The 26,815-nt window shown below is 42.7% G+C and overlaps 1 protein-coding gene across 4 annotated transcripts in view; it reads left to right on the forward strand.

The window, feature by feature from the left end:
* Positions 1 to 24,038, forward strand: part of WDR20 (WD repeat domain 20) — a 408,154-nt gene extending 384,116 nt beyond the window's left edge. For all 4 annotated transcript variants that reach the window (XM_069637750.1, XM_069637751.1, XM_069637754.1 and 1 more), the window contains one exon: positions 23,131 to 24,038. In XM_069637750.1, the coding sequence (XP_069493851.1) occupies positions 23,131 to 23,231 (101 nt within the window). In that variant the 3' untranslated portion in view covers positions 23,232 to 24,038. The remainder of the gene's footprint in view (positions 1 to 23,130) is intronic.
* The last annotated feature ends 2,777 nt before the right edge of the window (positions 24,039 to 26,815 follow it).

Consider the following 26,815-nt stretch of genomic DNA (forward strand, 5'->3'; position numbering starts at 1 on the left):
AGCCTCGGAGATGGGAGCAGGAGGAGGGCCAAGGGTGGCCGGTCAGAGTTGCGGGAAAGAGTGGTGCGGGGTGCCGATACGGAAGATCTCCGTCTTGCTTGCATTCAAGCAGAGATCATTGGCGGCGCACCACTCCTGGATTGTAGTCCGACGATCCGGGATGAGAGAGGAAGAAGGCGCAGCAGAGTAGAGCCTGAAGGTGAGCTGGGTATCATCCGCATAGCACTCGAAATTGGAGCAGAGGGCAGCAATGCAGTGGGCGAGAGGTGCCCAGTATTGGTTGAACAGCCAGGGTGAGGGGTAAGACGAATGTTTTTGAACCTTTTATGGAATGCATTAAATATGACTAGCTCTGAATATTTTACGCACCAAGGTTTTTCCTTCAACCTTAATTATTTTCATTGTTGTGGACCCAACCCTACACTACAGTGTATCTACTTAATCATTGCGGAACTGCATATTAGTATGTTTTAATGCTGCACTTTTTAAACCTTTCGTGTGGCACTGTATGACGGAGTTTCATTATCTTAACTGTATGTCCTAATATGAAGCGTCTGTGCCACGGCTCCCAGTTACTAATTAAGCTCAGAACGTTGATGCATGTTTCTTCTGAAATGCAGGATGCCATACACCTACCCCGATTCACACCCCTTACCTTTTGAAAGCTGCCTATTGCAACTATTTTTTTATTGTTTTTGCATTTGTGTGACGAGCCTCGTAGCAGCTAGCCCCTGCAGTAAATCGCAGCTGCATATTTGATCTATTGTGCATTAAAGTCGGGATGCTGCACGGATCAGTGAATCTATGTCTGGTATCAATAATCCAGGGCCTACATTGCAATTGCTCAACTCCTTCCCTGGTCTGGTATGCCTGACTATCTTCTCATGGCACCCTTTGTTGAATCTCCTGGTCTGTTGCATGTAAATATGATACGCCAACAGAATTTTAATTTTAATGCTCACGTCCTTGTGCCGACCACTAGGTTAAATAGCATCATTTATGTCCAATCTCTGAATAAAACCTTTTACCCAACAAAAACATGTCACTCCGGTTTTGAGTAGTTATTTTACAATTCATAAAGGAAATTGTCTAAATTTGTCCTCTACATTTAACCTGCTCCTTTCAATTACTTTTTGTGCTATTTTATATTTCTGCATGAAAATGTCAATGGGGATCTGCATCGAAGCTGTTTTTTCATTTTCCGTGGTCGGCTTTCTTCCAACCTAAGGGTAACGGCCAATCGCTGTGTTTTAGGATTTTTTTTCTTAACCATGTCTCTGACAAATGGCACAATCGCAGTCAAACTCTGGGTATTTCATAACTTTTTTTATTTTCCTGAGGCAATTGGAAACAACCTGAATAGGGATAGGCAGTACAGGATTTACTCTCCTAGTATAGTGGGCTACATAGTACTATGATTTGATAGCTGGTGCCCAATCACTGCAGTACTTTTTACCTACAGCACTCAGAGAATCTGGCATATTCCCTCTTTCCCGATTTCCCTTTTGTGTTCCCTGTGTTCACCTTTACATGAACACTCTTGCTTCTGGCACTTCAGTCAGTCAGCTTGGCAGTCCCATATCATCCTTCTGGTGTACCAGAGGGAGACTTTAAATGTTATCTAGCCACTAAGCCACCATACGTCAATGGCACGCATGAGCTTATAAATCCATCACCCAACCATGCCTTGTCTAATTTGAGAGCCATACAGTACATTTACTTAAAACTGTCTTCATTGAAAATGCTCCCCTTTGCAGCCAGGTTTTATTACCCCTTTTCCTGATCACCACTTTGTTAAATCCATCAGTAAGGTTGCACACGCACCTCTACTACCGCAACCCCCCCCTTATTCTCTTCGTTTGTTAAAACAGTGTATGTGTATACATAGTTTTCCCGCTTTACCTATCCACCCGCTTCCTTCCCCCACCCCCACAGAGCATGGTCTGGTGGCCCAGGGTGGCAGTACAATGCGGTGCTATCTGGAAAAGACTCTACACCATAAGACCACTACAGTGAGAATTCGCACAGTACCAAAAGCTGATTTACGTATCCTGATGAGCATTGTAGCTTGCTGTATTAGGCATACATGAGTTTAAATGAATGACCATTATAATCCAGTTCCAATAAATCTATTGTTGCTTTACAAAATTGAGGTTTTAAAAACGGATCTTCCATCTTGGTATTGTGTGCATGACCAAAGATGCAGAAATAGAATTACTTCCGATCTAGGATAGATTCAGGATACATCAATCAGCACAACAGTCTTCAGCCATTGTAACGCTTTTTATTTTCTTTATTAAGGAAGGCCTGATCTGACTCAATTGTTCATTCTATGTCTCCGTTAAGACTGCTTTTTAACTGCGTGTTTTTTCTTTTTAGGCAGTACTCTTGTTTGCCCGTTGGAGTATAGCTCAGGCTCAAAATATGAGGGCAACTAAATACAGAAAACGGAAGGTTACTAGACTCTGAGACTTGGTTATAGAGGGCAGTTAAAGTGAATTATGAGTCTGCAAGCATACTTAAGTTGGAATTCCGAAACATTTCATTCAACAAATGGAAATAAAATGGTGCAACTGCCATACTCATTGACCCTGCAAAGGAATTTCAACTCTAGGCCACTATAGAAGCTATTTCCACCTTAAGGTTTCCATTGTATTAGTCTGTGCAGGTAAAGTCTAATCGGGTTTAAAGTTTGACCCATCATTTCTTTGCCTTCTGCTGATCCTGGTATTGCTTGCTGTTCTCTTTGTAGTTTGTTGATAGAAAAATTGCCGTATGTTCTTTACATTTCGAAGGTGTATTTTTGAAGCCAACATTCTTTCTAAATTGGTATTCAGCATGGCTTCGACCCTCTTTCTTTGAAGTGAATCTGCTAGTGTCCGTGCTTTAGTCTCCCACGTGATATCTTGATGCTGACACTCCAACCTTGCCTACTTATGTATTTCATTTTTGAAGGCCTGCATCAGTGCTACAGAGAATATTTTAGATACAGGCACTGCTTAGTATTAAATGCACCTAGACTACACTCCCTATTTAGCAATTCCTTACATATGTTTGCATTTGTCCTCTTCATTAACATGCTCAATTACTTATCTACTGGCACTGAAGAAAGAATTCCAATTTCACTTGATCTCCTGTTTGACTAATGGAAAAAGATTGTAACATTGCCATAAAAAACATCTTACCCACTTAGGCTGAAGTGGTTTGTAGCTTCATGCACTGCTAATCTATTCTCTAATGCAGATATAACCATGCCCCTTATTGAGATGTAAAAGCTGGTCAGCCATCTCAGGCGTTTCTTTTTCTTCCTAACGAACAGCATGGCTAAAGAATGCTTTACAATCACACATGAGGGATCTTTTAACTGGGTTGTAAACCTTTCCTGTTTTTATTGGGCTAGGCAACACTCACCTTTTTACCTTTGTTATACTTTCCTGTCTTGTTCAGTCATTCTGGCTTCGGGGTATGTATTCGTTATGGATAACATCTGATGGCAGCTGGCCCTCACTAGATCTCTGTTGGGAGTGTTTTGCCGGTTTAGTCGATGCATATCTTCTATACTGAGATTGTGCCCATTTCCTTGGAGAATAGACGATTGTGAATGTGTTATGGGAGCCATGTTACTGTGATCTGCTGTGAAGCCTAGAGGTAAGTGGGAAATGTGTTGGTTTGTGTACTGGTGGGAGATAGGTGCTCTGCAGGATTGATCTGAAGATTTAATTCTTTGCTTCTGGGCCATCTGGGAGGAACCTCTAGGCTCCCACTTGAGTGAAGTAGCTTTTACAGCTGCCAGGTGTCATGGTCATGCTGGACCTCTGTACTTGGCTCAGTCTGGTTGTTGGGTAACTTGTAGGGATGGTGGTGCTCCAGAAGGTTAAATCTTCAAGAGGCTTAATCAGATTTTAAATGGGTGGCATATGCCTTTGGCTTCCTTTCACTGCTCACTGCAGGGGTTCATTGCATAGTCGAACCCCACTCTATATCCCTTAAACCGTCATACTTTGGCTTGAATAATCACCAAGTGAGCAAGAGTAGGATGTCATTTGCATTTTTGCAGCACACGAGCAAATGCGAATAATGGGGTTCTCCTGTTGAAAGTTGCTGAAACTAGAGTACTTTGCACCTTTGTCTCAAAGCGACAGTGCTGACAAATGCTGGGATGGTACGTTCCTTGACCAGGGAAATTGATACTATTGAGTCGAAAGATCAAACATGCACCAAACACATTCAAGACTAACAATTGTACATGCAAACAAAATGTTCTTATGAGACGCTGAACTGAACACAATCAAGTATGTTGCATATTTACAAGTACAAGGATTGAGAAGCCACAACCTAGTAGGTGTAATTCTGTGTGATCTTTTATGATTATGATTTACTCTCTGCATAAACTGAGAATCTGAAAAATATGTGGCTAAAACAGTTGTGCCTTTCATGCCAAACAATGCAGTATGTCAACAGCAATAATTCATGGTAATTGTTAATAGTAGAAAGTATTTTGAATCCATACGCTTTGTATCTTATTTGATAATTTAGTCTTGTTTTCTAGGTGACGGGTGTGAGGGACCCTGTTTCCAAAAATCAATTATACGCCTACACCCTGTGCTCCATACTTCTGATGTTCCACGAAAGGGACCGGATCAGGGCCAGCCTGTAGCATTAATTCCCAAAAATGTAAGCAGTGGACACCCACCCACACATGCCCATCCCAGTGTTTGCTCTGTGTGGATCAGGACTTGGAGCTCTGCATGGCACCTGCACTTATTGGTGCAGACATTTTTCATTTTTCAACCTTACTGTGAATATGCCATGTGACTGAGTGTAAGGCTTGCACAACCCGCTACTGGTGCTTTTCCACAGTGCATCCACATCGTTTTGTCTTGAGTGCCTTGGTGTGGATCATGACTGGGCCCTGTGCATCTGCTGCAATTCTTACCCCAGCAAAATATTTTGTGGGAGGAGGTATTAATGTGCCTCCTCCATCCCACATCTCATAATTTGTCACCTATAAAGTTAAGTCCTCTTTTGAAACACGCCTTCCAGCCCAGGGCCATGTTTTGGGCTTGCTGCTGGACTGGGAGAGGTTCTAGTGACCCTTTTCAAAGTCTCAATGCTTTTTACAACCTCCTCCACTCCTATGCCTCCTAGGTTTCCTCAGAGGCAAATCTAAGTATTCGGGCTCCTTTGCTCTGCTTCCCATCTGAGACTACACAGGCACCTACGTGCCACCAATAAAGGAGATGTTCTTGCGTCTTTTAGATGGGCAACAAGGTGGATGTTGGGGCTTAGCTCTTGATTTCTCCAGGAACTTTTTTTTCTTTCTGGTGCCTGCAACAGACGGCACTAATCTGTACATCACCAGATCCAAGCCTGATGTGCAGCATCAGTGGTGTTATACTGGTTCTTCTTTTAATTCCCTACTAGATATAAGGTACAATTCCGCCTCAAACTGCAGGACACAGTCCCTCCTTTTTCACCCCTTCGAATCAATTAGTCATCCAAGGGCCATCTACCCTGACTTTTTGCCAAGGCACTTCAGTCCCCTATCACTAGAGCACTGCAGCGCTCCCTCATCTGTGCATCAGGTTGTGTCACAAAATGCCATATTTGCATTAAGCAGAGTCTAAAGGACACTAGCTAAAATCCCCTTTACAGCCTTCAACAGTTGAGGGGAGAATCCTTTGCCCACTCAATTTGGATATTCTGACTGCCTCCTCGGATGAGCCTGCTCCATTATGAGCGAGGTATCAATCCCCATCCAGGGGTGGACTAGATGTCCTCCTTTGAGGGACACCTTGTTCTTGCCATTCAATCCAGACTGTGAAGCATTAGGGCTGAGGCTAGGTTGAAACCAGTGGTGTTCTGGTTTAAACTATGCAGTGCTCCATTCCGAAGTGTATCTATAAGGCAGCCATGTGTGCAAACCATGGAAGTGTTGCTGATCCCTGAGACCAAAATACCCATGTGAGATTAGTGTAGCATTAATATGGAGTGACCCTGCAAGTATTAATAAATCAAGTAAATCGGCTGTCGGGGAGCAGTACAATGAAAGATTTGTTTTGAGCATTATAAAGAAATCTGCTACAAGTGAATCAAAGAAATTGTACTCTGAAACAAAATGTTTTATAGGCCTAAAATAATATCCAGTTTAGGTGGAACATTTCTCTGCTTTACATTTGTGTTTTAAGAAATTGAGATTGGGAATCCTGCCTCTTGTTGAGCGTAATGTCAAATGTAAAAAATAAAAATGTAAGCAGAAATTGCTGTAAATTCTGTGCGAATACCACAGAAAACTTACCCAGTTCTTAGCATTCTGACTGATGTAGTTAATTGATTAGAACTTACCATATCCCATTGGTTTGTAGCTGGTTAACTGTCATTGGAAATGCAATATTTATATTTATTATATGGGTCATCCAACTATTGTGGTTCTGATAGTCATTCCATATTTGTTTAGGGCCTTGCTTAATAGAGCAAAAATGGAGTGTGAATAATGATATGCTCAACGATGATGCATGCTTTAGTCACTTCCAAGTGGAGAAAGGTTCATGCAAATCTGTCTCGGGTATGTTGTGTTCTTAATGGCATATGCATATTTGTTGGATCAAGCGTTTGCCACTTTTATGGATTGCAACCTTCAAAATTAAGTTTGGTACTACTACTACTACTACTACTGCTGCTTAGGCTTCAGAGTTTTGCACATTATTTATCAAGGCTATGAAATTGGAGACTGCTTCAAACAGTGGAGCATACAGATTTACCTATATCTGGACAACTGACTTTTGAGGGGAATCGGGGAATCTTCACATCACTCTGGATTTTCTACAATTTCCATGAACTCCTTTAGAAAAAATCCGAAGTATTGGTCTTATCTGGAACGCTGAGGGGGAATGCCATTACCTGCAGAAGGTGGTTCAGGATATTCACAACTTGTGTGGTAATTTGCTCAACCAATCAAATGTTTTATTTTTATGGTATTTATATAGTGCTTTTATTCAAGGTGTACAAAATAAAACAGTACAAACCTATAATGGTGAATTGCAATTTATTCATGAAGAATTAATAGACCTGAGACAGCCAAAAGTCGTCAAACGTGACAAGGAAAGTTAGATTGTAAGACATGCGTTTTAAGATTTTTCTTAAAAAGAGCAAGATTGGAGCAGAATCGAATATCTAGCGGATGAGAATTCCATCGCTTCAGAGAGTAATTGAAAGGAAAGAAAACCAGATTTAAGTAGCAGGCCACGAAACAAATAAACAAATTGAGATGAGGAGCGAAAAAATCCTAAGGGTGTGATGTAAGGAATTTAAAGGCAAGTAGTTAGGAGGGTTTAGGGTGATTACATCCATCTATTTGGTTGTAGAAGAATTGGTCGAATTTTGTTTTTTTGACAGATTGCTTTTGCCGCATATAAATGCGGGGCAGACCCACATATATAGAGATCCACCCACATTCCCCCATGCCCTAAGCCCTGTACAATAATTATTTCCCTGAACCCACCATATATATATATTTCTGAGGCTTGTGGAATCTGCTTAGATCACATGCTGTGCATAGGCCGACATCTAGTGGAAGCTGCGGAGTATTACAGTTTGTTTTTCGAAACTCGAAAATGGGCGTCGACACAGGCGTGCCAGTAATACTATCCCTAGTGTGACGTCCACTGTACCCAAGATCCCTCACGCGTCTAGGATCCTCAGATTGTTTTTTTCCGCCATACTGGTCGGAAGCATCTTGCGGAGTCCCCTGGCCTTAGCCATACTTTTGCTAATAATTGAAAATTATTATTCTTATTGACATCCTTCCCCACACCAACGTCGACCCTCGACACTCGACGAAGGCTGGAGAAGACATCGACCGTCGGCTGCTGCACGACAGATCTGGGCCTCGGAAGGCCGCTGGCCTCGGCCCGGGCCTAGTAGGCCGCTGGCCTCGGCCCTGCAAGTAGGGAGAGTGGGGGGTGGTACATACTCTTCACTCTTGGTATATAGATACACTTATATATTTCCTACACTTATCAGCCCGCTGCCTCAAGGTGCGTATGGAGGGTACCCCTTTCCAATTCTGCCCCAAGTGCAACCGCAAATACCCTTGGGTCGACAGGCACACCACGTGCAATCTCTGCTTGCCGAGGGACCACCCCGAAGGAACTGCAGAGCGTGTAGTAGGTTTAAACCTAAGACACTTAAGGACCGTTCGACAAAGCGTTGGGCCCACCACGCCAGGCAGGCGGCCATGGCAGCGGAGGGCGCCTTCAGCGATGGCAGCGACGCCGTACTTTCGGACGGCGAGGGCATTACGGCGTCGAAAGACAGCCGAGCGCAGGTCCCCGACCTCGGAAGGTCGTCCGGCAGGGTGGCTATGGGGAAGACCCCCGGCGACGCAAGCGCTACACACACTAAGCACACTAAGTCCAACCGAACCTCGACGACGTCGACTTCTCGGAAAGAGGCACAGATAGAACGGTCCGACTCGGTGTCCTCTGGGCGCTCTTGATCGAGATCGCCTCATGACGCAAGGCAATCATCCACTCTTGCCAAGAGTGCCTCGCTCCCTAGACTAATGGAAGTTCGATCGTCGGAGGACGAAGACGACTTCCGCCCCCAGGCCGCGCTCCAAGAGACGGAGCCCGCAGGTAACACCAGCGAGGCCCCACGCTCGAAATACACAGATACCTCTCCCGATCCTCGACGCCAGGCGTCGAAAGTCTCCGGGGCCTCCAAGGGACAGGGAAAACATTTGTCCACGCACGGGGAGGGGGGGAAACAGCGGAAAGCACATTCTTCCACTCCTGTAAGACCATCCTTCCCCCCTAAACACAAGTCTACTGAGAGATCAACATCCAGCAAGGGTACCCTTGATAAGTCCCCTAAATTGCCTACTAAAGTCATCCCCTGTTCCAAAGAATGGTCCAGCGAAGACATAGACAGGGTCATGTCAAGGATGTCTTCCTTGACTGATTTTTACGACAAGAATCCAGAACATTTCCTCTCGTATGACCCTCAGGTTCCACTGATCCCATCCCCCTAAGTAAGAGGGCCCGGTTCGAAAGACCTGAACCCTTCGAGGTACAGCCTTACTCTACTCCATACTCTACTCCACACCCCAGGTACCAAGGGGAGCCTTTCCCTGAGGGGGACCAGGAGTTTGAAATTATGGAGGGACAAACCGGGACGGAATACTATGCGGATGATGAGGACCAGGAGGAGGGAGAAGATGAGCAGGAAATTTACAGAGTAGATTCCCCGGTAGAGAACGAAGCCCCAGTTACCGACTCGCCAGTCGATAACCAGCCCCTCCTTAAAGAGGTTCTCGCTCGCGCGGCAGAACATTTTCACATCGACACCCACGGTGTACAGGAGGAAAGGGACTTCGCGGAAGAGTTGGTGGGAGAGAGGAGGCCGGTCGCTCAGACCATTCCTATCCTTAAATCCATCCAACGAAGAATAGATCCGTCCCTGGTGAACCCAAACCTCACCAGAGCAGTCAACCCCAGGGTCGAAAAACTTTTCCGGGCAGCCCAGTCTGACCCTCTCTATATAAGAGGACATCTTAAACCAGACTCCCTAGATGTTACCAACACTCGGAAGAGGGCTGGAACACCCTTATCTTCGTCAGAAGCTCCTCCCGACAAGGAGAGCAAGAAACTTTACGGGTTTGGCAGGAAGGTAGCCTCAACGTCCGCCTACCAAGCAAGGATTGCTAACTCCACCACCCTGTTGGCCAGCTACAACTGCCATCAATGGGAAGAGGTCGCGGCACTCATAGCCTCTGCTCCTGAACCGTTAAAGGGCCAATTGGCCCGGATCTCGGCAGAAGGGAGAGCCGTGTCTGGTTGCATATTGAAAGCAACTTTCGACGCCGCGGACAACGCAGGGAGATTGATAGCAGAAGGTACTGTTATCAAGAGACATGCGTGGTTACGGCAGTCGGGGTTCAAAACAGAAACTCAGGCTTCATTAATAGACAAGCCGGTGGAACCCGATCTATTGTTTGGGAAAGCGGTCGAAGACGCACTGAAAAACGCCAAGGACGAATACGAAACACTGAAATCCCTTGGCCAACTAACCAACAAACCCCCTAACCAGAGGGGGGAACAGTAATTTTCGTCGCCCACGCGGCCAAAATTCACAAAGAGGCAACTATGCCCAGAGACAGGGTACACAATGGAACAACAGCCAGCAGTCTACCCAAAGTTACGGCAGGGGTAACAAAAGAGGTCGTGGGAGAGGCAGAGGCAGCCCCAACAAGGGAGGTGGCACGCCTCCACCAAAGCAGTGACGCTCAGTTCAGGGTCCCTTCTCACGCAACCCCAGTAGGGGGACGCATTTCCAACTTCACCCAGGCTTGGGAAGGGATCACCTCAGACAGATGGGTGCTGTCAACAGTGTCCACAGGATATTGTTTAGAATTACTGCAGCGTCCCCGGAACCATCCTCCACGACAAAAAGTACACTCCTTAGAACATCAGAAAATCCTTCTCGAGGAGATCGCCATTCTGCTAGAAAAGGACGCGATAGAACTCGTCCCAGGACACCAGGTAAACAAGGGTATCTATTCAACTTACTTCCTTGTGCCAAAGAAAGATTTGACAATGCGCCCAGTATTGGACCTACGGCCTGCCAACAAGTATGTCAAGCCCCAAAAATTCCGTATGACCACGCTACAAGAGGTAATCCCCCTCCTAAAAAAGGGGGATTACATGGCAACCTTGGATATGAAAGATGCTTATTTTCATATTTCCATGCTCCCGGGGCACAGAAAGTACTTGCGCTTCAAGGTGGACAGTCGCCACTACCAATTCAAGGTACTGCCCTTCGGGATAGCCTCAGCACCAAGGGTATTTACCAAGGTAATGGCGGTGGCAGCGGCACACCTACGCAGGGAGGCAATCCCAGTGTACCCTTATCTGGACGACTGGCTCATAACGGGGGAAACTCCAGGAATTTGCAGGACAAACATTCAGAGGACTATCGACCTCCTCCACGAATTAGGCTTCTCAATCAACGAGAAGAAGTCAAGCCTGGTGCCAAGCACCTCAAAACAGTTCCTAGCAGCAATTCTAGATACTCGGGAAGGGTTGACCTTCCCTTCGGAAGAGAGAATTCGAAATATACTACTGCAAATTCCACATTATCAGTCCGGTCAACCAATAACGGTACGCAAAGCAATGCGGTTACTGGGCATAATGGCGTCATGCATTTACCTGGTCCCCCACGCGCGACTGCGCATGCGTCCCATGCAGGAATGGTTGGCGAAACAGTGGTCTCAGGCAAGTGGTCAGTGGGACGATCTAGTGGTCATTTCGCCAACACTTGTACAGAGCCTACACTGGTGGACAAGAGAGAATCTCGCAAGGGGAAAACCCTTTTACGATCCCGAAATACAGGCAGTGGTGACTACAGATGCATGCCTGACTGGGTGGGGAGCTCACCTTCTCCACCACACAGCTCAGTGTCTCTGGTCTCACTCAGTAGCCAAGAACCACATCAACCTCCTAGAGCTTCTGGCAGTATTCCGAGCGCTTCAGGCGTTCGAGCCCCATCTACTAAACCTGTCGGTGCAGATCCGGACGGACAGCACGACAGCCATGTTCTATCTAAACAAGCAAGGAGGGACTCGTTCGCCAAATCTGTCCACTCAAACGGAACATCTTCCTGTCATCGCAACATGTTCCAGGGGAGCTCAATTCCCTAGCGGATGCTCTAAGCAGAGACTCCCTCCCAGAAGAACACGAATGGGTCCTTCACAGAGAGATCGTAGAAAATCTCTTCTCTCACTGGGGTTTCCCCACTATAGACTTATTCGCCACAAGCGAAAACAAACAATGCCCAGGATTTGCATCCAGGTTCCCCCAGCCAGACTCCCAAGGGAACGCCCTGTGGATGAACTGGTCAGGGATGTTTGCGTACGCTTTTCCACCAACTCCTCTCATCAGGAAGGTGGTGTACAAGATGAACAAGGAATCGATGACGCTCATCCTAGTTGCTCCCATGTGGGCGAGACAACCATGGTTTCCACACCTACGCAGGATGGCGGTGTGCGAGCCCATCAAACTCCCAGTCTGGTACAACCTACTGTCCCAGCAACAAGGTCAAACAGTGCACCAGCAACCCAACTCAATGAACCTGGCAGCATGGCTCCTGAGGTCATAGAGTTTGGACATCTCAATTTACCACAGAGGTGTATGGACATCCTAAAAGAATCCAGGAAACCAAACACAAGGCACTGTTACTTTGACAAGTGGAAGAGATTCGTTATTTGGTGCCAGAATAAACAAATCAACCCTATTGATTGCACTCCTTCCAACGTCGTGACATACATGCTCCACCTGCTGGATGCAGGATTGGTTTTTAACTCTCTGAAAGTACACCTGGCAGCCCTCTCGGCTTACACCACATCCCATAACAAGGTGTCGTGGTGGAAAGTACCAGTAGTTAAAGCCTTCATGGAAGGAGTAAAGAGACTTCACCCTCCTATTTCAAACCCACCGCCAGGATGGGACCTTAATGTGGTGCTAGCTAAGCTCATGGGCCCCCCTTTCGAACCCATGCATAAAAGTAGTCTCAAACACCTGACTTATAAAACGGCCTTCTTAGTAGCCATTACCTCTATAAGAAGGGTCAGTGAAATTCAGGCTCTGTCAGTGCAGGATCCTTTCTTTACTATCCACAAAGACAAACTGGTTTTACGCACACACCCTAGGTTCTCACCTAAATTTATATCAAAATTCCATGTAAACCAGTCCATCGAGCTTCCGGCTTTCTTCCAGAACCCGCAAAGCTCGGCTGAGGTGAAACTACACACCCTAGATGTGCGTAGGGCGGTCCTCTACTATGTAAATAAAACCAGACCGCTAAGGAAAACAGATCAACTGTTTGTCTCCGTAGCTACAGGCAGAGAGGGAGATCGCGTCTCTAAAGGTGCTATCTCGAAGTGGATTATCAACTGTATACAGCTGTTACTCTCTTTCTGAAAAAACTCTGCCTTTTACGCCAGGGGCCCACTCTACTAGAGGCATTGGGGCCACTCTGGCTTTCATTGCAAATGTTCCCCTCGACACCATTTGCAAAGCAGCTACTTGGAGCTCTATTCACACTTTACTCAGCATTACTGCATTGACACTCATTCCAAGTCAGATACACAAGTGGGACAAGCGGTTCTAAGACACCTGTTTGCTCATGACCCTTCTCACATTCCACCTCCTTCTTCTGGTACTGCTCGCTAATCTATGCACAGCATGTGATCTAAGCAGATTCCACAAGCCTCAGAAGGGATACATTACTCACCGTAATCGTATTTCTGATGCTTGTATCTGCTTAGATTCACATGCGACCCACCCTTCCTCCCCTCCGAGAAAAGGCGCATGATTGCTGGTAGTCTTACCTTTCTGTCTATCTGCTTGGATTATCTGTACTCACGCTACTCCTCATGCTTCCTCATGTCAGAAAAAATACAATCTGAGGATCCTAGACGCGTGAGGGATCTTGGGTACAGTGGACGTCACACTAGGGATAGTATTACTGGCACGCCTGTGTCGACGCCCATTTTCGAGTTTCGAAAAACAAACTGTAATACTCTGCAGCTTCCACTAGATGTCGGCCTATGCACAGCATGTGAATCTAAGCAGATACAAGCATCAGAAATACGATTACGGTGAGTAATGTATCCCATATCACAATTCATCAACAAATCTGCAATGAGTTCTTGTGCAACCAAATAGACTTCGCAGTAATCTTCCAAGCCTGTCGTGAACAAAAGCATGTACACATTTATAAAAAAAAGTAAGGGAAAATGAGATTCAAATCTAGATATAATAGGGAACCAGCGAAGTTGAATAAAAAAAAAGGGACATTTTTGAAGAGTGCTGCAAACCAAAGTCTGGCTGCGTAAATTGGTAGACCGATTCATACACATCAACGGTAGTTAAGATGAGAAAGAACTAAGTTTGTAATAATAGTTTAGTGGAGGAGAAGGCTAGAAGATGGCACATTTTCTTGATGTCATGAAGATGGAACCGGCAAGATTGTGACATAGTTGAAATTTGATTTTGACGAGAATGCAGAATCGGATATAAAACCCAAGTTACGGGCACGAGGAGTGACTGAAAGATCAAGACGGAGGAAATATATTGACGAAGGTGAGATGAGGGAGAAGTAGGAACAAAAAGAATTCGTTTTCCTAGGGTTAAGACATGAGCACCTGAAGGCCATCCAGTTTTTCACAGCCAGAAGACAATCAAACGCTGGTGCATAGTGTCATCAAAGGAGATAAAGATGTGGGTCTGATTGGCATAAAAATGTCCCTGAAACCCATGAGAAGAGATCAGAGACCATGGATAAAGAGTAAGGGCCCAAGGACACAACCCTGACATACTCCAAAACAGAGAGGAATGGCGAGCGCTGACTAGTTTTTCCAAGACAAAACAAAAGTACAAGAAGATGAGAAGATAACTACTGAAGAGCCCGGCCATAAATACCCAAAGAAGACAGTTGAAAGCAGCATGGAATGGTCACATATGTTGGCCCTTTATTTCCAGAGGCGTCCGGGATTACTGCATTCTACTGCGCTCATGTAACTCCACATGATCGAGAGGTAATGGTATTTGGCTCTGCACAAGAGATTACTTCTGTCTTATTGTGTTCCATTATTGACTTAAATGCTGCAAGACCGTCAGTGAAGGAGTTTTATCATGTAAGGATTCTCTTCTCTGTGCCTATCCCAAGCAGAAACATGTCCACACTTTTCTTTTTTTTGGACTGATTAGGGTGGCAAATTGACAACCCACGACTTGCGGACCCAGGAAGAGAGCCTACTCCGTATGAATGTCCTAAAACCCAAGACCGTTTTCCTAGTGCTGAAATAATTCATGGTCACCACTTCAATTTTTTATGTAGAAAAGCAGGGTAGCGCACTCTTTCAATGCCTCAGTACAAACTTGCGATGGAGATCTGGTGCTGATGCATTTTTCTGGACATATTCCAGGTCGCATCTCATTTGGAAGGCTCTCCACTTCTGAGCATGTTCACTTCACAGGATAACCAGAAATATCTACTCTTTCACAATATGTCAGCAAGTAGACATGCTTGTGCTACTGGTTCCTTTTGGAGAGATTTAAATTGATATGATGCCACGCTGGATTAGATAATTGTACCTCAGCTGATGGGTACTGGTCACTACTGCTGCTAGACCTAGATGTCTGCAGTGGGCACCTTCACACCTGAATATGGTCTCCAAGGTGTTTATCTATGAAACCGGTTGTCGGACATTTTGACGACTTTCTCGAACTTTAGCTCCCCCCCCCCTCCCCTGCCCCACGCCCGCTCTCTGCTTTGCCCCATCCTGTGCTGAATTCTATTTTCCACAAACCAATTGAACCTATGGACTCGGTGGATGGACAATTGATTACGTTACGTGGAAAACCGCCTTCCTGATGGTGGTCACTTCGGCTTGCCATTTCAGAGAAATGCAGGCTCCCTTTTCATATAGCCTTACTTGAGGTCTCGTAGGGAGAACTCCTCTGACAGTTAATCCCTCTTTTATTCCTAAAGCAGTCTTCCTTCCACCTGAACCAAGATCGTACTCAGTTCTCTTTCTGAATCTGTCTACGCAACCAGAATGCACTACATGACAACAGTGCTCAAATTCTACCCAGAGCCATTAATTCGCCATGTACAGCTCTTTGATAGTTTTGGTGTGCCTCCTCTGGCTTCAAGGCATTCAGTAGTATGCTAAAGGGTCTTGCTTCATGGAATGCTATAAGGTCCGACAACTGGCCCTACCTAATTGCCTGCACACTCTCCTTGTGCAGGCAAACATTGCATCAGCGGCTTTATAACATGGCATTCTTCAGGAGTAAATATGAAAGCCAGTGACCTGGCCATCCTCTTGCCTTCTACAAAGCCTACACCATGGACTTGAGGTCCACACCTGATGCTCAGTTTGGGCAGGACAGCTCTCCTTTCGTATCTTTTCAGGAAGTAATTTTTGTTACATATTCTTTCAGTTTAGGGTAATTTTGGAGTGCCTTCCCATTAGTATCGATCAAAGGGTTGAGGGGTGGAATGGGACTTTCGCGTGAGATCCTCCATTGTTGGATCTTTTCAGTCAACCTGCTTATTTATTCAGCAATATTGGTAAGACAATGCCAAATTTAAAATATAGCATTTTTCCCAGAACAGTACACCTGTGTTGCGGCAGGATATCCCACGTTCCCTTGGGGTGGGGGAGAATTACATCAGTTTTATTTCAGTTATTCAAGTGCCCAATCAGGAGTTCCAACAAAGACTGGTGGCTCAAATAGCGTGCAAACTACTGGCTGAATTACAAAACATGTTGGTGTACCATGTAATCAGAATGAAAATGGACCTTGCGGAATGGGAGTTGAACCAATCAATGATATTACATCTTTCCTGTGGGGAATGCTAGAAATTGACTGATTAGCCACAACTACCAACGCCAAATGCCTGGCATTTGCCATATAGATGGTGAACAAGACATGTTGAACTGAACTCTGTTTATGGCTTTTCCCCTGTTGCTGATGAATGCAAAGATGATTCAGAAACTCAATAGAGACAAATGCAGTTCGATTATCCGTGCCCCAGTGTGGGTTTGCCAGCTATGGACTCTAACAGACAGTGTCATTGATGAACCGCATTTTCCAGAAGATGCATCAAACCCATTTCACCATGACGGCAAGGAAGACCTTTGATTACAATTGAGCCTCTCAACCGAACAGCCTGGCGCCTAAGGTACTGGAATATGGGCATTTCAACCTTTCTGAATGTTTCATGGATGTTCAAGCACATTCAAAAGCTTCCACAAGTACTAGGATATATGTAACGAAATCGAAGAGATTTTGCTTTTTGTGTACTGCTCAAAAGCATGCCTAAGGAAGGATTGCCATATTTTGTACCTCTAGCAGACTCATGTTTACAAAGCTCTTCCATTAAGGTTTACCATCAGTCTCAAAGTACAAGAAGAAACGAGAAGAGACTTTTGGTGTACCTACTGATCAAAGATTTTCTGCAGGGTTTACTCCTATTTCCCGCTGGCAAGGCCCCCATCTCCAATTTAAGAACTAAATGTAGTTCATGCAAAGTTCATGTTTGCTCCTTTTGTCACCTGGCAAGTGGTTTTCCTTGTTGCCATAATGTGCACAGTGTGAGTGAAATTCAAGCGTTGTCACTGTTTGAACCATTTCAAGTCTCTTTTCAAGCTTTAGCGCTCATATAATACCCTAGACATGCCTTTTTTTGTATTCGGACAGGTGTAAAGATTTCAGAAGAAACCTGATTCTGGCTTATGCGGCTGAATACTAATGTCAGCTATTACTAGACGGATCATTGACTGCATGAAATACTACTATAAGCTGTCTTAAGAATCAGTTGCCGGGCAAGGTAACTTGTAATTGGCCATTTCACAGGAGGAAAAGCGGCAACAACGTCCCTGGTTAACACCCTGTTAAGTGATCAGCAAAACAGGAGGAAATCGGACACTAGTGCCTGAACAAAGACGCCAAATCTGATATCGTAATGGCCCAAGCAGTTTTGAAGAAACACTTCAATTGATGCCAGCCTCTGGTCCCGCCTCCCACATATTTACTGCTGTGTATTTTCAGTATAATTGTAATTTAATATTCGTACTGGAGAAATTAAAGTTAACTATATTGTATAGATTCATATTCGATCCACCAAGGCTCCCTAGATATATTTTATTTATATTGCGCCCATACACAAGTGTTTCAGAGCGCGACGTGGCAAGGGAGAGGAACCAGGGGGAAGGGGAACAGCGATCTTGCTAGGCCTAGCCAAATTGAGAGTGGGAAGTGCAAGGGGCAGGGGAGGAGTGGAAAGTGCTGAACAAGTGATCAAAAACAGGTAGTGTGGCCAACAGGTGGTAAGTGCAAGAATAAGGCGCAGAATATGGATGTAAAATAAGTGCTGGAAACAAAGGGGACTGTAGGGTTGCAGAGACAGACCCAAGTGCATGGGTTGCCAGGAGGCAGTGCGGGTATGCAGCTGGGAGGGCAGGGATCTGGGCCCGAAGTCAGAGGGTAGCCAGGTGCCCAGTGCCGAAGCAGACAGATCAGCAGGGGAGTGGAAGAGCGAAGGCAGAAGCAAAAAGGAGGGTCTTGAGGTACTTCCGGAACCGAAGATGGTTCTCCAAGTTTCAGACAGGAAGGGAGTCTGTTCCAGAGGGAGGCCCCAGCCGAAGAAAGAGATCTACCCCCAACTCTTCGCTTGGAGAAGCGACTGACCCTGAGGGAGTTGGTGGAGATTAGAGTTGGGCTGGGAAGGTATTTCAGAAGGGAGAGTTGAAGGTATTGCGGCCCCATGCACCAGAAGGCCTTGTGAACAATGCAAAGGGTCTTGAACTTAGTCATTGCAGCCACCGGGAGCCAATGAAGAGATTTCAGGGCAGGAGAGATACGATCCCAAGGCTTGGGGCCAAGAACAATTGTCGTAGTCCTGTTCTGGATGAGTTGAAGAGGGCGGAGAGTTGTTGCAGGCAGATTTAGAAAGAGGCTATTGCATTAGTCCAGCCTACAGAGAACCAGAGCTCTAGAGGTTGTCTTTACTGTGAATGGGCTTCAAATCAGATGCTTATGGTGTTGTGTGGAGACAGCAGGTTAGTGGTAGCTAGAATAAAACAACCCCTATGTTCTTTAGGACAAAAGCCTTAATGTCAGCCATAGACATTGTTAATCTATATGTATTGCTAATGGAAAATTTTAATTTTTTTAACCAGGGAATCCCCACCTCATCTTCGGGGCAATATTGAATAAGTAAATCAATCTATGAGATGCAAATGCTTGATAGCTGTACCAACTTTCATTCACTCACACTAATGAGTACTGTGCTCATAGTCCATAGTGCCTTACCTCCATACACCCCTGTTTCCCACAATAAATAGCAGGTGCCTGTCCCAGAGGACGTCCCTTAAGTATAGGAAAGGGGACTGTGGACCAGGAGTCACTACGACATGTAACTTGTGCTTTCCTAAAGTTCTAATAGACTTCCATATCAAGGACGAGACTTTCCTTTAACTATTGTTTTTGATTAAACTTGCAAGCTCTGTTAATGGGATTTTTAATCATTTTGATGTCCGATTGGCTTTGAAGTTGTTCCTTAATAGAAGCTTCTCCAATTGCTCCTCACCACTTCATGTTGTAACTGAAGCTGGCAGGAACCCATTAGTTGTGTACTTTACTCAGGGCTGCAGTCTTTATGGCCCCACTTGCTGTTTTAGACATAGGGTGGTATTGGTGGGGTTTTAACCACTCCTCACAGGTGAACAGACTTAACCATTTGCACATTAATCTGTTCCCTTTATGAGGCACACGCATTGTGATAAGATGCATAGTGGTAATCGTTAATAGGAACACATCTATGATGAAGAATACTTGCAAAAAGGAGTTTACTTGATTTTACTGCTACAACCATACCCATCCTTTTCTTATCACACTTCAATAGATTCCAAGCATGCTAACAATTAACCTGATTCTCAGTGTCTGACAAAATTAACATATTTGGAAAAACTGACTTGGAATCATAATCTAAATATGTGGTCATAGACAGTTCTCTTAACACTGAATGTACTCAAGTTAGTGTTTCAGAACCTAGCAAATATACCAGGCTGCAGAAGGTAAACTCTTAGTAGGCAGGCAACATGGACATCACTTAACATGCTAAATGAAAATGGACATTGGTTAGACCAGGAATGAAATTGCGTATATTATGTGTAGGAAATATCGAATGCTAAAGTACTCTACTCATAAGGATGCATTTTGTAAAAGAACATACAATTACATTACTTATTTGCATTATGTAAATGTAGTATAAAGTTATGCCAATTAGACTTTTTTATCTGTTCATAATATAAGGTAGGTAGCTTAATAATTAAAAAGCTACCACCTTAGTAATTATGTAATTGTTCTACAACTAATATGTAAACATTGATCCCGATATGTATATAAGGATCCCTTATTTGTTTTGCAAGTGTTTTCTGCAGTTGATTGTGCGGGGGATTTTTTTACTCCAATTCTAAACTGCAAGCAAGCATTTGACATTTTAACTGCTCCTAAATCAAATATAAACTCATGGTTTACATGTTTTTACTTTTGACAATGATACAAAGTTTTGTTTTCCACTTTGTAAATCGCATACTGTTTTCATTGCAGCAATTTTTACTGTGGCTGTTTTCACTGTGGGGGTCTTCATCCTGGACGTTTTAGCACATTTTTGTTTTTAAAAATGTGTTGAATGTGTAGGGTTTTGGGGGGCATCTATTACCTCCCCACCGTCCAAAATTGGCAAAACGGCTGGGTTGAAAAACACCACAGTGAAAACAGTTGCAGCAAAAATTGACACAATTAAAACACGTGAAACTTTTGTATATCAATTTTGTTTGGACTTGCTCAATTCAAAACATTTCCTAAATGATCCTGCCGTTTCTCATTTTTGTGATTGTACAAAAATGGAGCAGGCTACAAAGGTGTTTGCCAGTAGACACATTTGTTTTTGGCAAATGATTCTCTCATTTTCAATGATAATTACATTTCAACTTCATCAAATAAAACCCCAGCTGAGAAGTGTAAACTACAAAGGCCTCATTTTGTTTTAAATTGTAATTTTAACAGACTCATGGCTTTTTAAAAAGCATTTGTACGTCATGTTTTTACAAAACTTTGCGTGACAAATCTGGACTGCAGTATATTATGCACAGTGGGATTAATTCTGATTATTCCGAGTTCTTCAGCAAACCTATTTATTGATTAGTCAATTTGTTTTTAAAAATTCAGTTGTACTTTACTGCTGTAACATGAAAAGCAATGCATTTTCTCTATCTGAAAATTGAATTACCGCTCTGCCAGAGTTATAGGTGTAATTTTTTTATTATGTGGCTTCACTTAACACTGTCAGCACTTTATTCGGTTAACAAACTGTATAATTAAATGCAATGCTTTATGAACATAGAATGACAGCAAATGTGGACAGCAGAAATTGATGTAAAATAGAAATTGTTCCTACTGGTCAGTATGTTCAATAAAGTTTGTGTGGTCATTGTGTACAACTTCCTCACCTGATGTTTTTGCATGAAACTGTATATCGTGAAATAGTGGTATGTTTCTCGCTCCCCTGAAATGAATCTGAAGTAAAATATAGGAGTTAGACATTCTTGTATGTACAATGCTAAAAGTGATTTATTTCTTTAAGGAATCTGTGTCCTTACAATACGCTTTTTCTTTTTTAAACTATTTTTCTAGGTAGAAAGATTTTGTCATTGTGCTTTTCTCCAACACATTTGTCTTTTGCATCTTAGCTTATGTTTGTCTAATATTTCTTGTTTTTGTATTAGAAGATTGTTTCAATTATATTTATAATTAAGGCATTTGTTTGCCTCGGCCTATTAGAATGCCCTCTTTCATTGCTCATTTCAGTGGACTCCATACTTGAATTACAGTACCAAACAACCTGCCATTGTTTGCTGTCTTCTCTAGTGAAGTAAAATGTGGGTTGTACATTGAGGTACATACATAGGTTAGTCCGATTCATGCATAAAAATTAAACCTGTGATTTAATTCTTTGATTTCAGTTCTCTTAGTAAATGATAGCACACTTACAGGATCTAAGGGTAAACCTACTGCATGTGGTTGCTAGTTATCTGCCATTTAATGGGCCACCACCACTTATCTTGATCCAGAATTAATACAGATTGTTAAATGGTTATATTCTCTTTTTGAACTTTCAAAATTTGAAAGGCGGTACTGCTTTTATCAACACAAGTAGATTGTTTGCCTGTCAAGCTTAGACAAGAATCTTTAAAAAAAAAAAAAAAGAAATGCCAATGAAATTCTATGAGTTTGTGAGTAAATTTATATGAAGCGTGAGGCTTCCCCAACTAAACGTTTGACCAACACATTTATTAAAATTGGAGCCTACGCATGTACTTTTTCTGCAGACTCATATTCTTGTTCACCCATCGTTCTGTTGAAATTAGGATCTTCCATGACTAGCTCACTTACACATTCAAAAATCTCTTTAAAATTATGTACAACCTGTTTCCCATGCAATAAGTTCACAACATAAGCTTTCAAAATAGAACTCAAATCATGACGTGTCGGTGTGCTCATGTTCACAGATTTCTAAACAGCGTATCAGATACCTGTCTATTTCAGTATAGAATATTTAGGTTATAGGGTTAGACTTTGGTGATGAATTGCATTGTCCCTATAATTCAAATGTGTTTCATATATCTTGTAAATGTGTGCAGAGCATCATTTAAGGCAAGTGCTTGTTGAATTTGCTTAACGCAGATTATTACGTCCTGCACAAAGAATGCTGTATCAGATGTTTCATATATTTTTAAACTGGTTGCAGTTTACGCAAAAACTGATTTTTCAGGCCCCAGTTGATGCATCTGCATGTTTTATACGAGAAAACATTAGATAGCTTTAAAGGATGCTACTATACCTTAAAATATTTGTATTAAACTGAAAACTTTCACCAATTAACTGATTTTTTTTAAAGATGTTTAATAATTAAAAGCCTGTATATGTTATCAAAATTGTATTTGCAACACACATCTAAGGTTGCTTGTAGGGAGCCGGCAAGAAGAATCCTGAACTGAAACTTAAGATACATCTGAATTTTAACATAAAGCCACATGTGTTAAACGTGGATGTCATTCACATTTAGTGTACGCATGATTGAAAATCTAAATGGGATTGCCAGTCATTTCTAATAAATGAATACACAACCAAAGCACTGCATTTGAACAATATCACTGTGATTTCAAAATGTACCACCAGTTTTTTAACCTCTTAGCTTGATCCGTTTCTATTCTCATTTGAGCATATTACTGTATTCAACAATACATATCTTTAACTAAAACAGCTTTCATTACAGCAATAGATTAAAATGGGGGCAGGGTTCTGGTTGTCAAGCAAGCAAAGGCACATTAACTATCAATTAATTGAACTTTTAGATTTTGTAGGTAAAAATAATAAAATAAAAAGTACATGTGGAAAGGTTTTGTGTATACAGTGTAAATCTTTTTTTTTAAGTTGATGTGTTAAATAATGTCAGGTTCTTTTGCTGGATTAATATAAATTGCTTTGTTTGCAGGGTTTATTGCCATCCCAAAACCAAGCCAATTCTCCAACTGGAACTGTAGTATAGCCACCATACTACTGCTAGCGAAAAACATTCACTACAAGACCTACTGACAATGGGACCAGATGCGTTCTTCATCCAGAGAGCATCAAATATTAATGCAGTGCGTACATTTTGAATTTTGAGAATCTGATCCAACTGGGAAAAGACATAATGCCAGTGGCTTGTTATATATTTTTACGCTGCACACCAAAAGAAAAATCTTTATTTTTAAAACAATTGAACCTTTGGTATTGCAGTAAAAAGAATTAAAACATCTTTTCTTGCGTTATACTTTTAAAGTTCAGTATAATTTAATCGTATATATATATATATATATATGTGTGTGTGTATATATATATGTATATATTCTATCTACATTTGTATATATAGTGTAAAATGAAGTATGTTTTGGAAAATTCATAGTGAGTTTGATGGTTATAAAATTTAATATTTCACTATTGTGTATTTTGCACTGATTTCATATGAACCAGGAATGGTTAGAAAATTACCCGGAATGCACTTGTGGAGGAGGTTTTAACTTTCTGGCTTGAATTTGAAATTCTGGAAGGTGGATGCCTCTGTTAAATGTCATATATGTAAATAACAGAATGTTTGCACTTAAATAGCTTCATGCTAATGCCGAAAGGGGAGCAATGGTCCCCTGGAAGAAAACTGTGTTGTGCATAGAAAATCTAATTTGTATCTATTAAATATTACTTTTAATCTTGCAGTTTAAATTTGCAAACAGCCTTGTAAAAATTGTATAGATGTAATTGATTGGGGAAATAGGTTATCGCACTTGTCATTTTCATTGAAGAAAAATAGCAAACTTTCTAATTTCAGGAATACATATTAATATTAAAAACATTTGAAAGATGCAGGTTTGTTCATTTTTTCAATTATTGTTTGGACATATGTGCAATGTTTGGAATTAATGGTTTGAGAAGCGAGCAATATTTTCGATTAAATAAAATCCTTTTCTATGAAGTATTACTTTGTCACTCTTAAAGAATACTCTAGATTTTTTCAATTTTACTTTTTGTATTCCTTTTTACACAAAGACAGCTGATTCATAAGGTGATTCCAAACTCTTGTACAGGTATAAGGTAAGATTACAGTGACCATCATTTTGTATATGGATATTCTGTTGTGTATGGATAAATGAAATATATAGGGTCTCCAATGCCCTAGATAAGAATGTTGTAAAGCTGCAGGGTTCTTGAATCACAAGTACCCACCTACCTGTAAAATATCACAGTAGACAGCAGCCATTAAAGTAACCTCGTAGATTAAATGTGAGAACACATCCCTATATGGATATCTTGCAAACTTGCATATGATTCATTCAAAGAGAAAGTTAACATATTATAACCCAAACTATCAAAATGATAAAACTGCATGGCCTAGGGTTCCCTTGTGGGTAGAAATTAATTCCTACAAAGGGTGTAAAGTGACCCCATACTGTGATATTTTGCCAAATGTTAAGAAGTGTAGCCAATTTTTTGTCCAGTGCCGCCATGCACCAAAGGCGCCACCATCTTTCATTTTTGTCTGGGGATTCTGAAGACTCCCACAGGTGGGCAAAAGTCTTCCACAAACATGTGACCAGGGCTCCAGATAAAGCGAGTACCAGGCCTTTTTACGCATGAAAATCATGTAAATATGCAAGCTTTATTTTTTTCCTGGGTACATTTACACGCAGGTTTAGAGCTGAGGGCAGTGCAGAGGTCAGGTTACTTGACAGAAACCAGTAGGCTTCTTGTGATTTTTATCGACATGGATGTAATTGCAAGCCACCTTGACACAGAATGTATTTCTCTGAAGCCTTTCAAAAAAATTAACTGCACACTGATAAAAGGAATGGTTTCTTTCCATTCATCTTCAGAAGCACTGTGCATGTTTTCCTAGAATTTTAGGATTGTATAATTAATAAGATGGAAAACTAAGTTGCAATTGAGAATTTTTTTAATCAAGTTATGCTTTTTGTCCAGTGAAAGCAAACCAGTATTGCACAATTGTATTTTTCAGAGTTCCGGTGATGTGTGCATAATCGTGCAGAGGCAGATCATTTTTACACTTTTAATTTAATGTACATTCTAATTATAAAAACAGTGTGTAAAATGATGACTATGCACAGTTTAGTTTACATCCATTCAACCTTGCAGTCAATGGGGTACATCACTATAAATGGTCAGCGGCAGCAGAGTCTTTGCTCAAGTGTGTGTAATTGTCACTACACTGATCACAGGTGTTCTAGCCTCTCAAATCTTCAAGACTACAAATAAAACATCCAAAAACTGACTCTCAAGAAAGTGAAAGCGCTGTTCAAAAACAAACAAATGAAAGTTACATTGGTAATTGAAATAGAAACTCAGCAAAACCTGTCCCTGTGATAATCCAGATAGGTATTTAACTTAATGTAGCACTTCATAAATGGTTTGTCATACATCTAGGTACTGTGATCATTATTCCTCAGTCGATACTCAGTTAACCAACCTCTGAAGGATGTTAGCCAATAAAATAGCTCAGCCGGTTGAGCACTCACTCGTTGCTGCAATCTCTGCGTGATCTGGGAGTTGCGAGTTTGAATCCCGGCAAGTACAACTCAGCCTTTCATCCTTTCGAGGTCGATAAAGCAGTACCAACTTTGGTTTGGTGGTAATTGTGATAAATATGTTCTATGTATAGCGCTTTGCCAAAAGAGCTATATAAATAACCATTTAACCACTAGATTAGATATCAAATTTAGCATGGAGTCCTTGCCTCTCTGTACTGTTGTATCATAACATTGGCATACCATTAGTAATAGCTCTAGGAAATTAGGACTTTCATTAAACATCAAAAGACAATTCTGCTATCAAATCTCAAAACACACAATACAAATTCATGTATGCTTTTCGAGGGGATTGGTTCCTCCGACATATTCCATATCTGTGCTGCTTCGGAGCCCGTAGCCTCAGTTCTGTTTTTTCCACGAACGTGTTCGTTTCGGAGATCTCAGCACGCTTTGGTTCTTCTGGTGGTTCTATCGATTCTTCAAACCCGTTTGTGAAGATTTCCTGATGTCTTCGTTTCTACCCCGCGGCCGGGTTTCAAGAAGTGTCGGGACTGCGGTTCCAAGATGTCGCTGATGGATGACGTCTGCCTCTGGTCCCTCAGGGAGGACCATGCCACGGACGATTGTAACGATTGACAGTCGTTAACATCGAAGGCCTTGCGGGACCGTAAGAAGAAGCTTTCTGTCGGTAAGGTGTCCAAGCCCCGGAAGTCAAAATCCACTGGGCTTTTGACTGACGATTCGAGGGGCGACTCTCTGCATCGTCGGCGTAAGTCCAGGGGGTCTCGGTCCCGGAGTGGGTCCCGCCATTCCTCTGCTTCTTCGAGGCACTCTCAGAAGCGCCGTCACTGGTCGCCTTCCCCGTCCTCGTCTGAGGACTCCGCCCATCGGTGGTTTGCTTGTCCCAACAAGCATTCATCTCCTGCGGAATGGGATTCATTTCGTAAGGAGATGTTGGCGATTCTTCAGTCGCAGGGCTCCCTTCCGTCCGTACCGTGGAAAGACGCCGGCAGGGAACGTGGTAGAGCCACCGGTCGCACGCCTTTGGGCTCGAGCAGTCCGCGCGATCACCGGGAACCTTCGAGGTCCCGGCCGGAC

The sequence above is a fragment of the Ambystoma mexicanum genome, chromosome 14, assembly GCF_040938575.1.
Source record: "Ambystoma mexicanum isolate Mex_15411 chromosome 14, UKY_AmexF1_1, whole genome shotgun sequence".
Lineage (NCBI taxonomy): Eukaryota > Metazoa > Chordata > Amphibia > Caudata > Ambystomatidae > Ambystoma > Ambystoma mexicanum.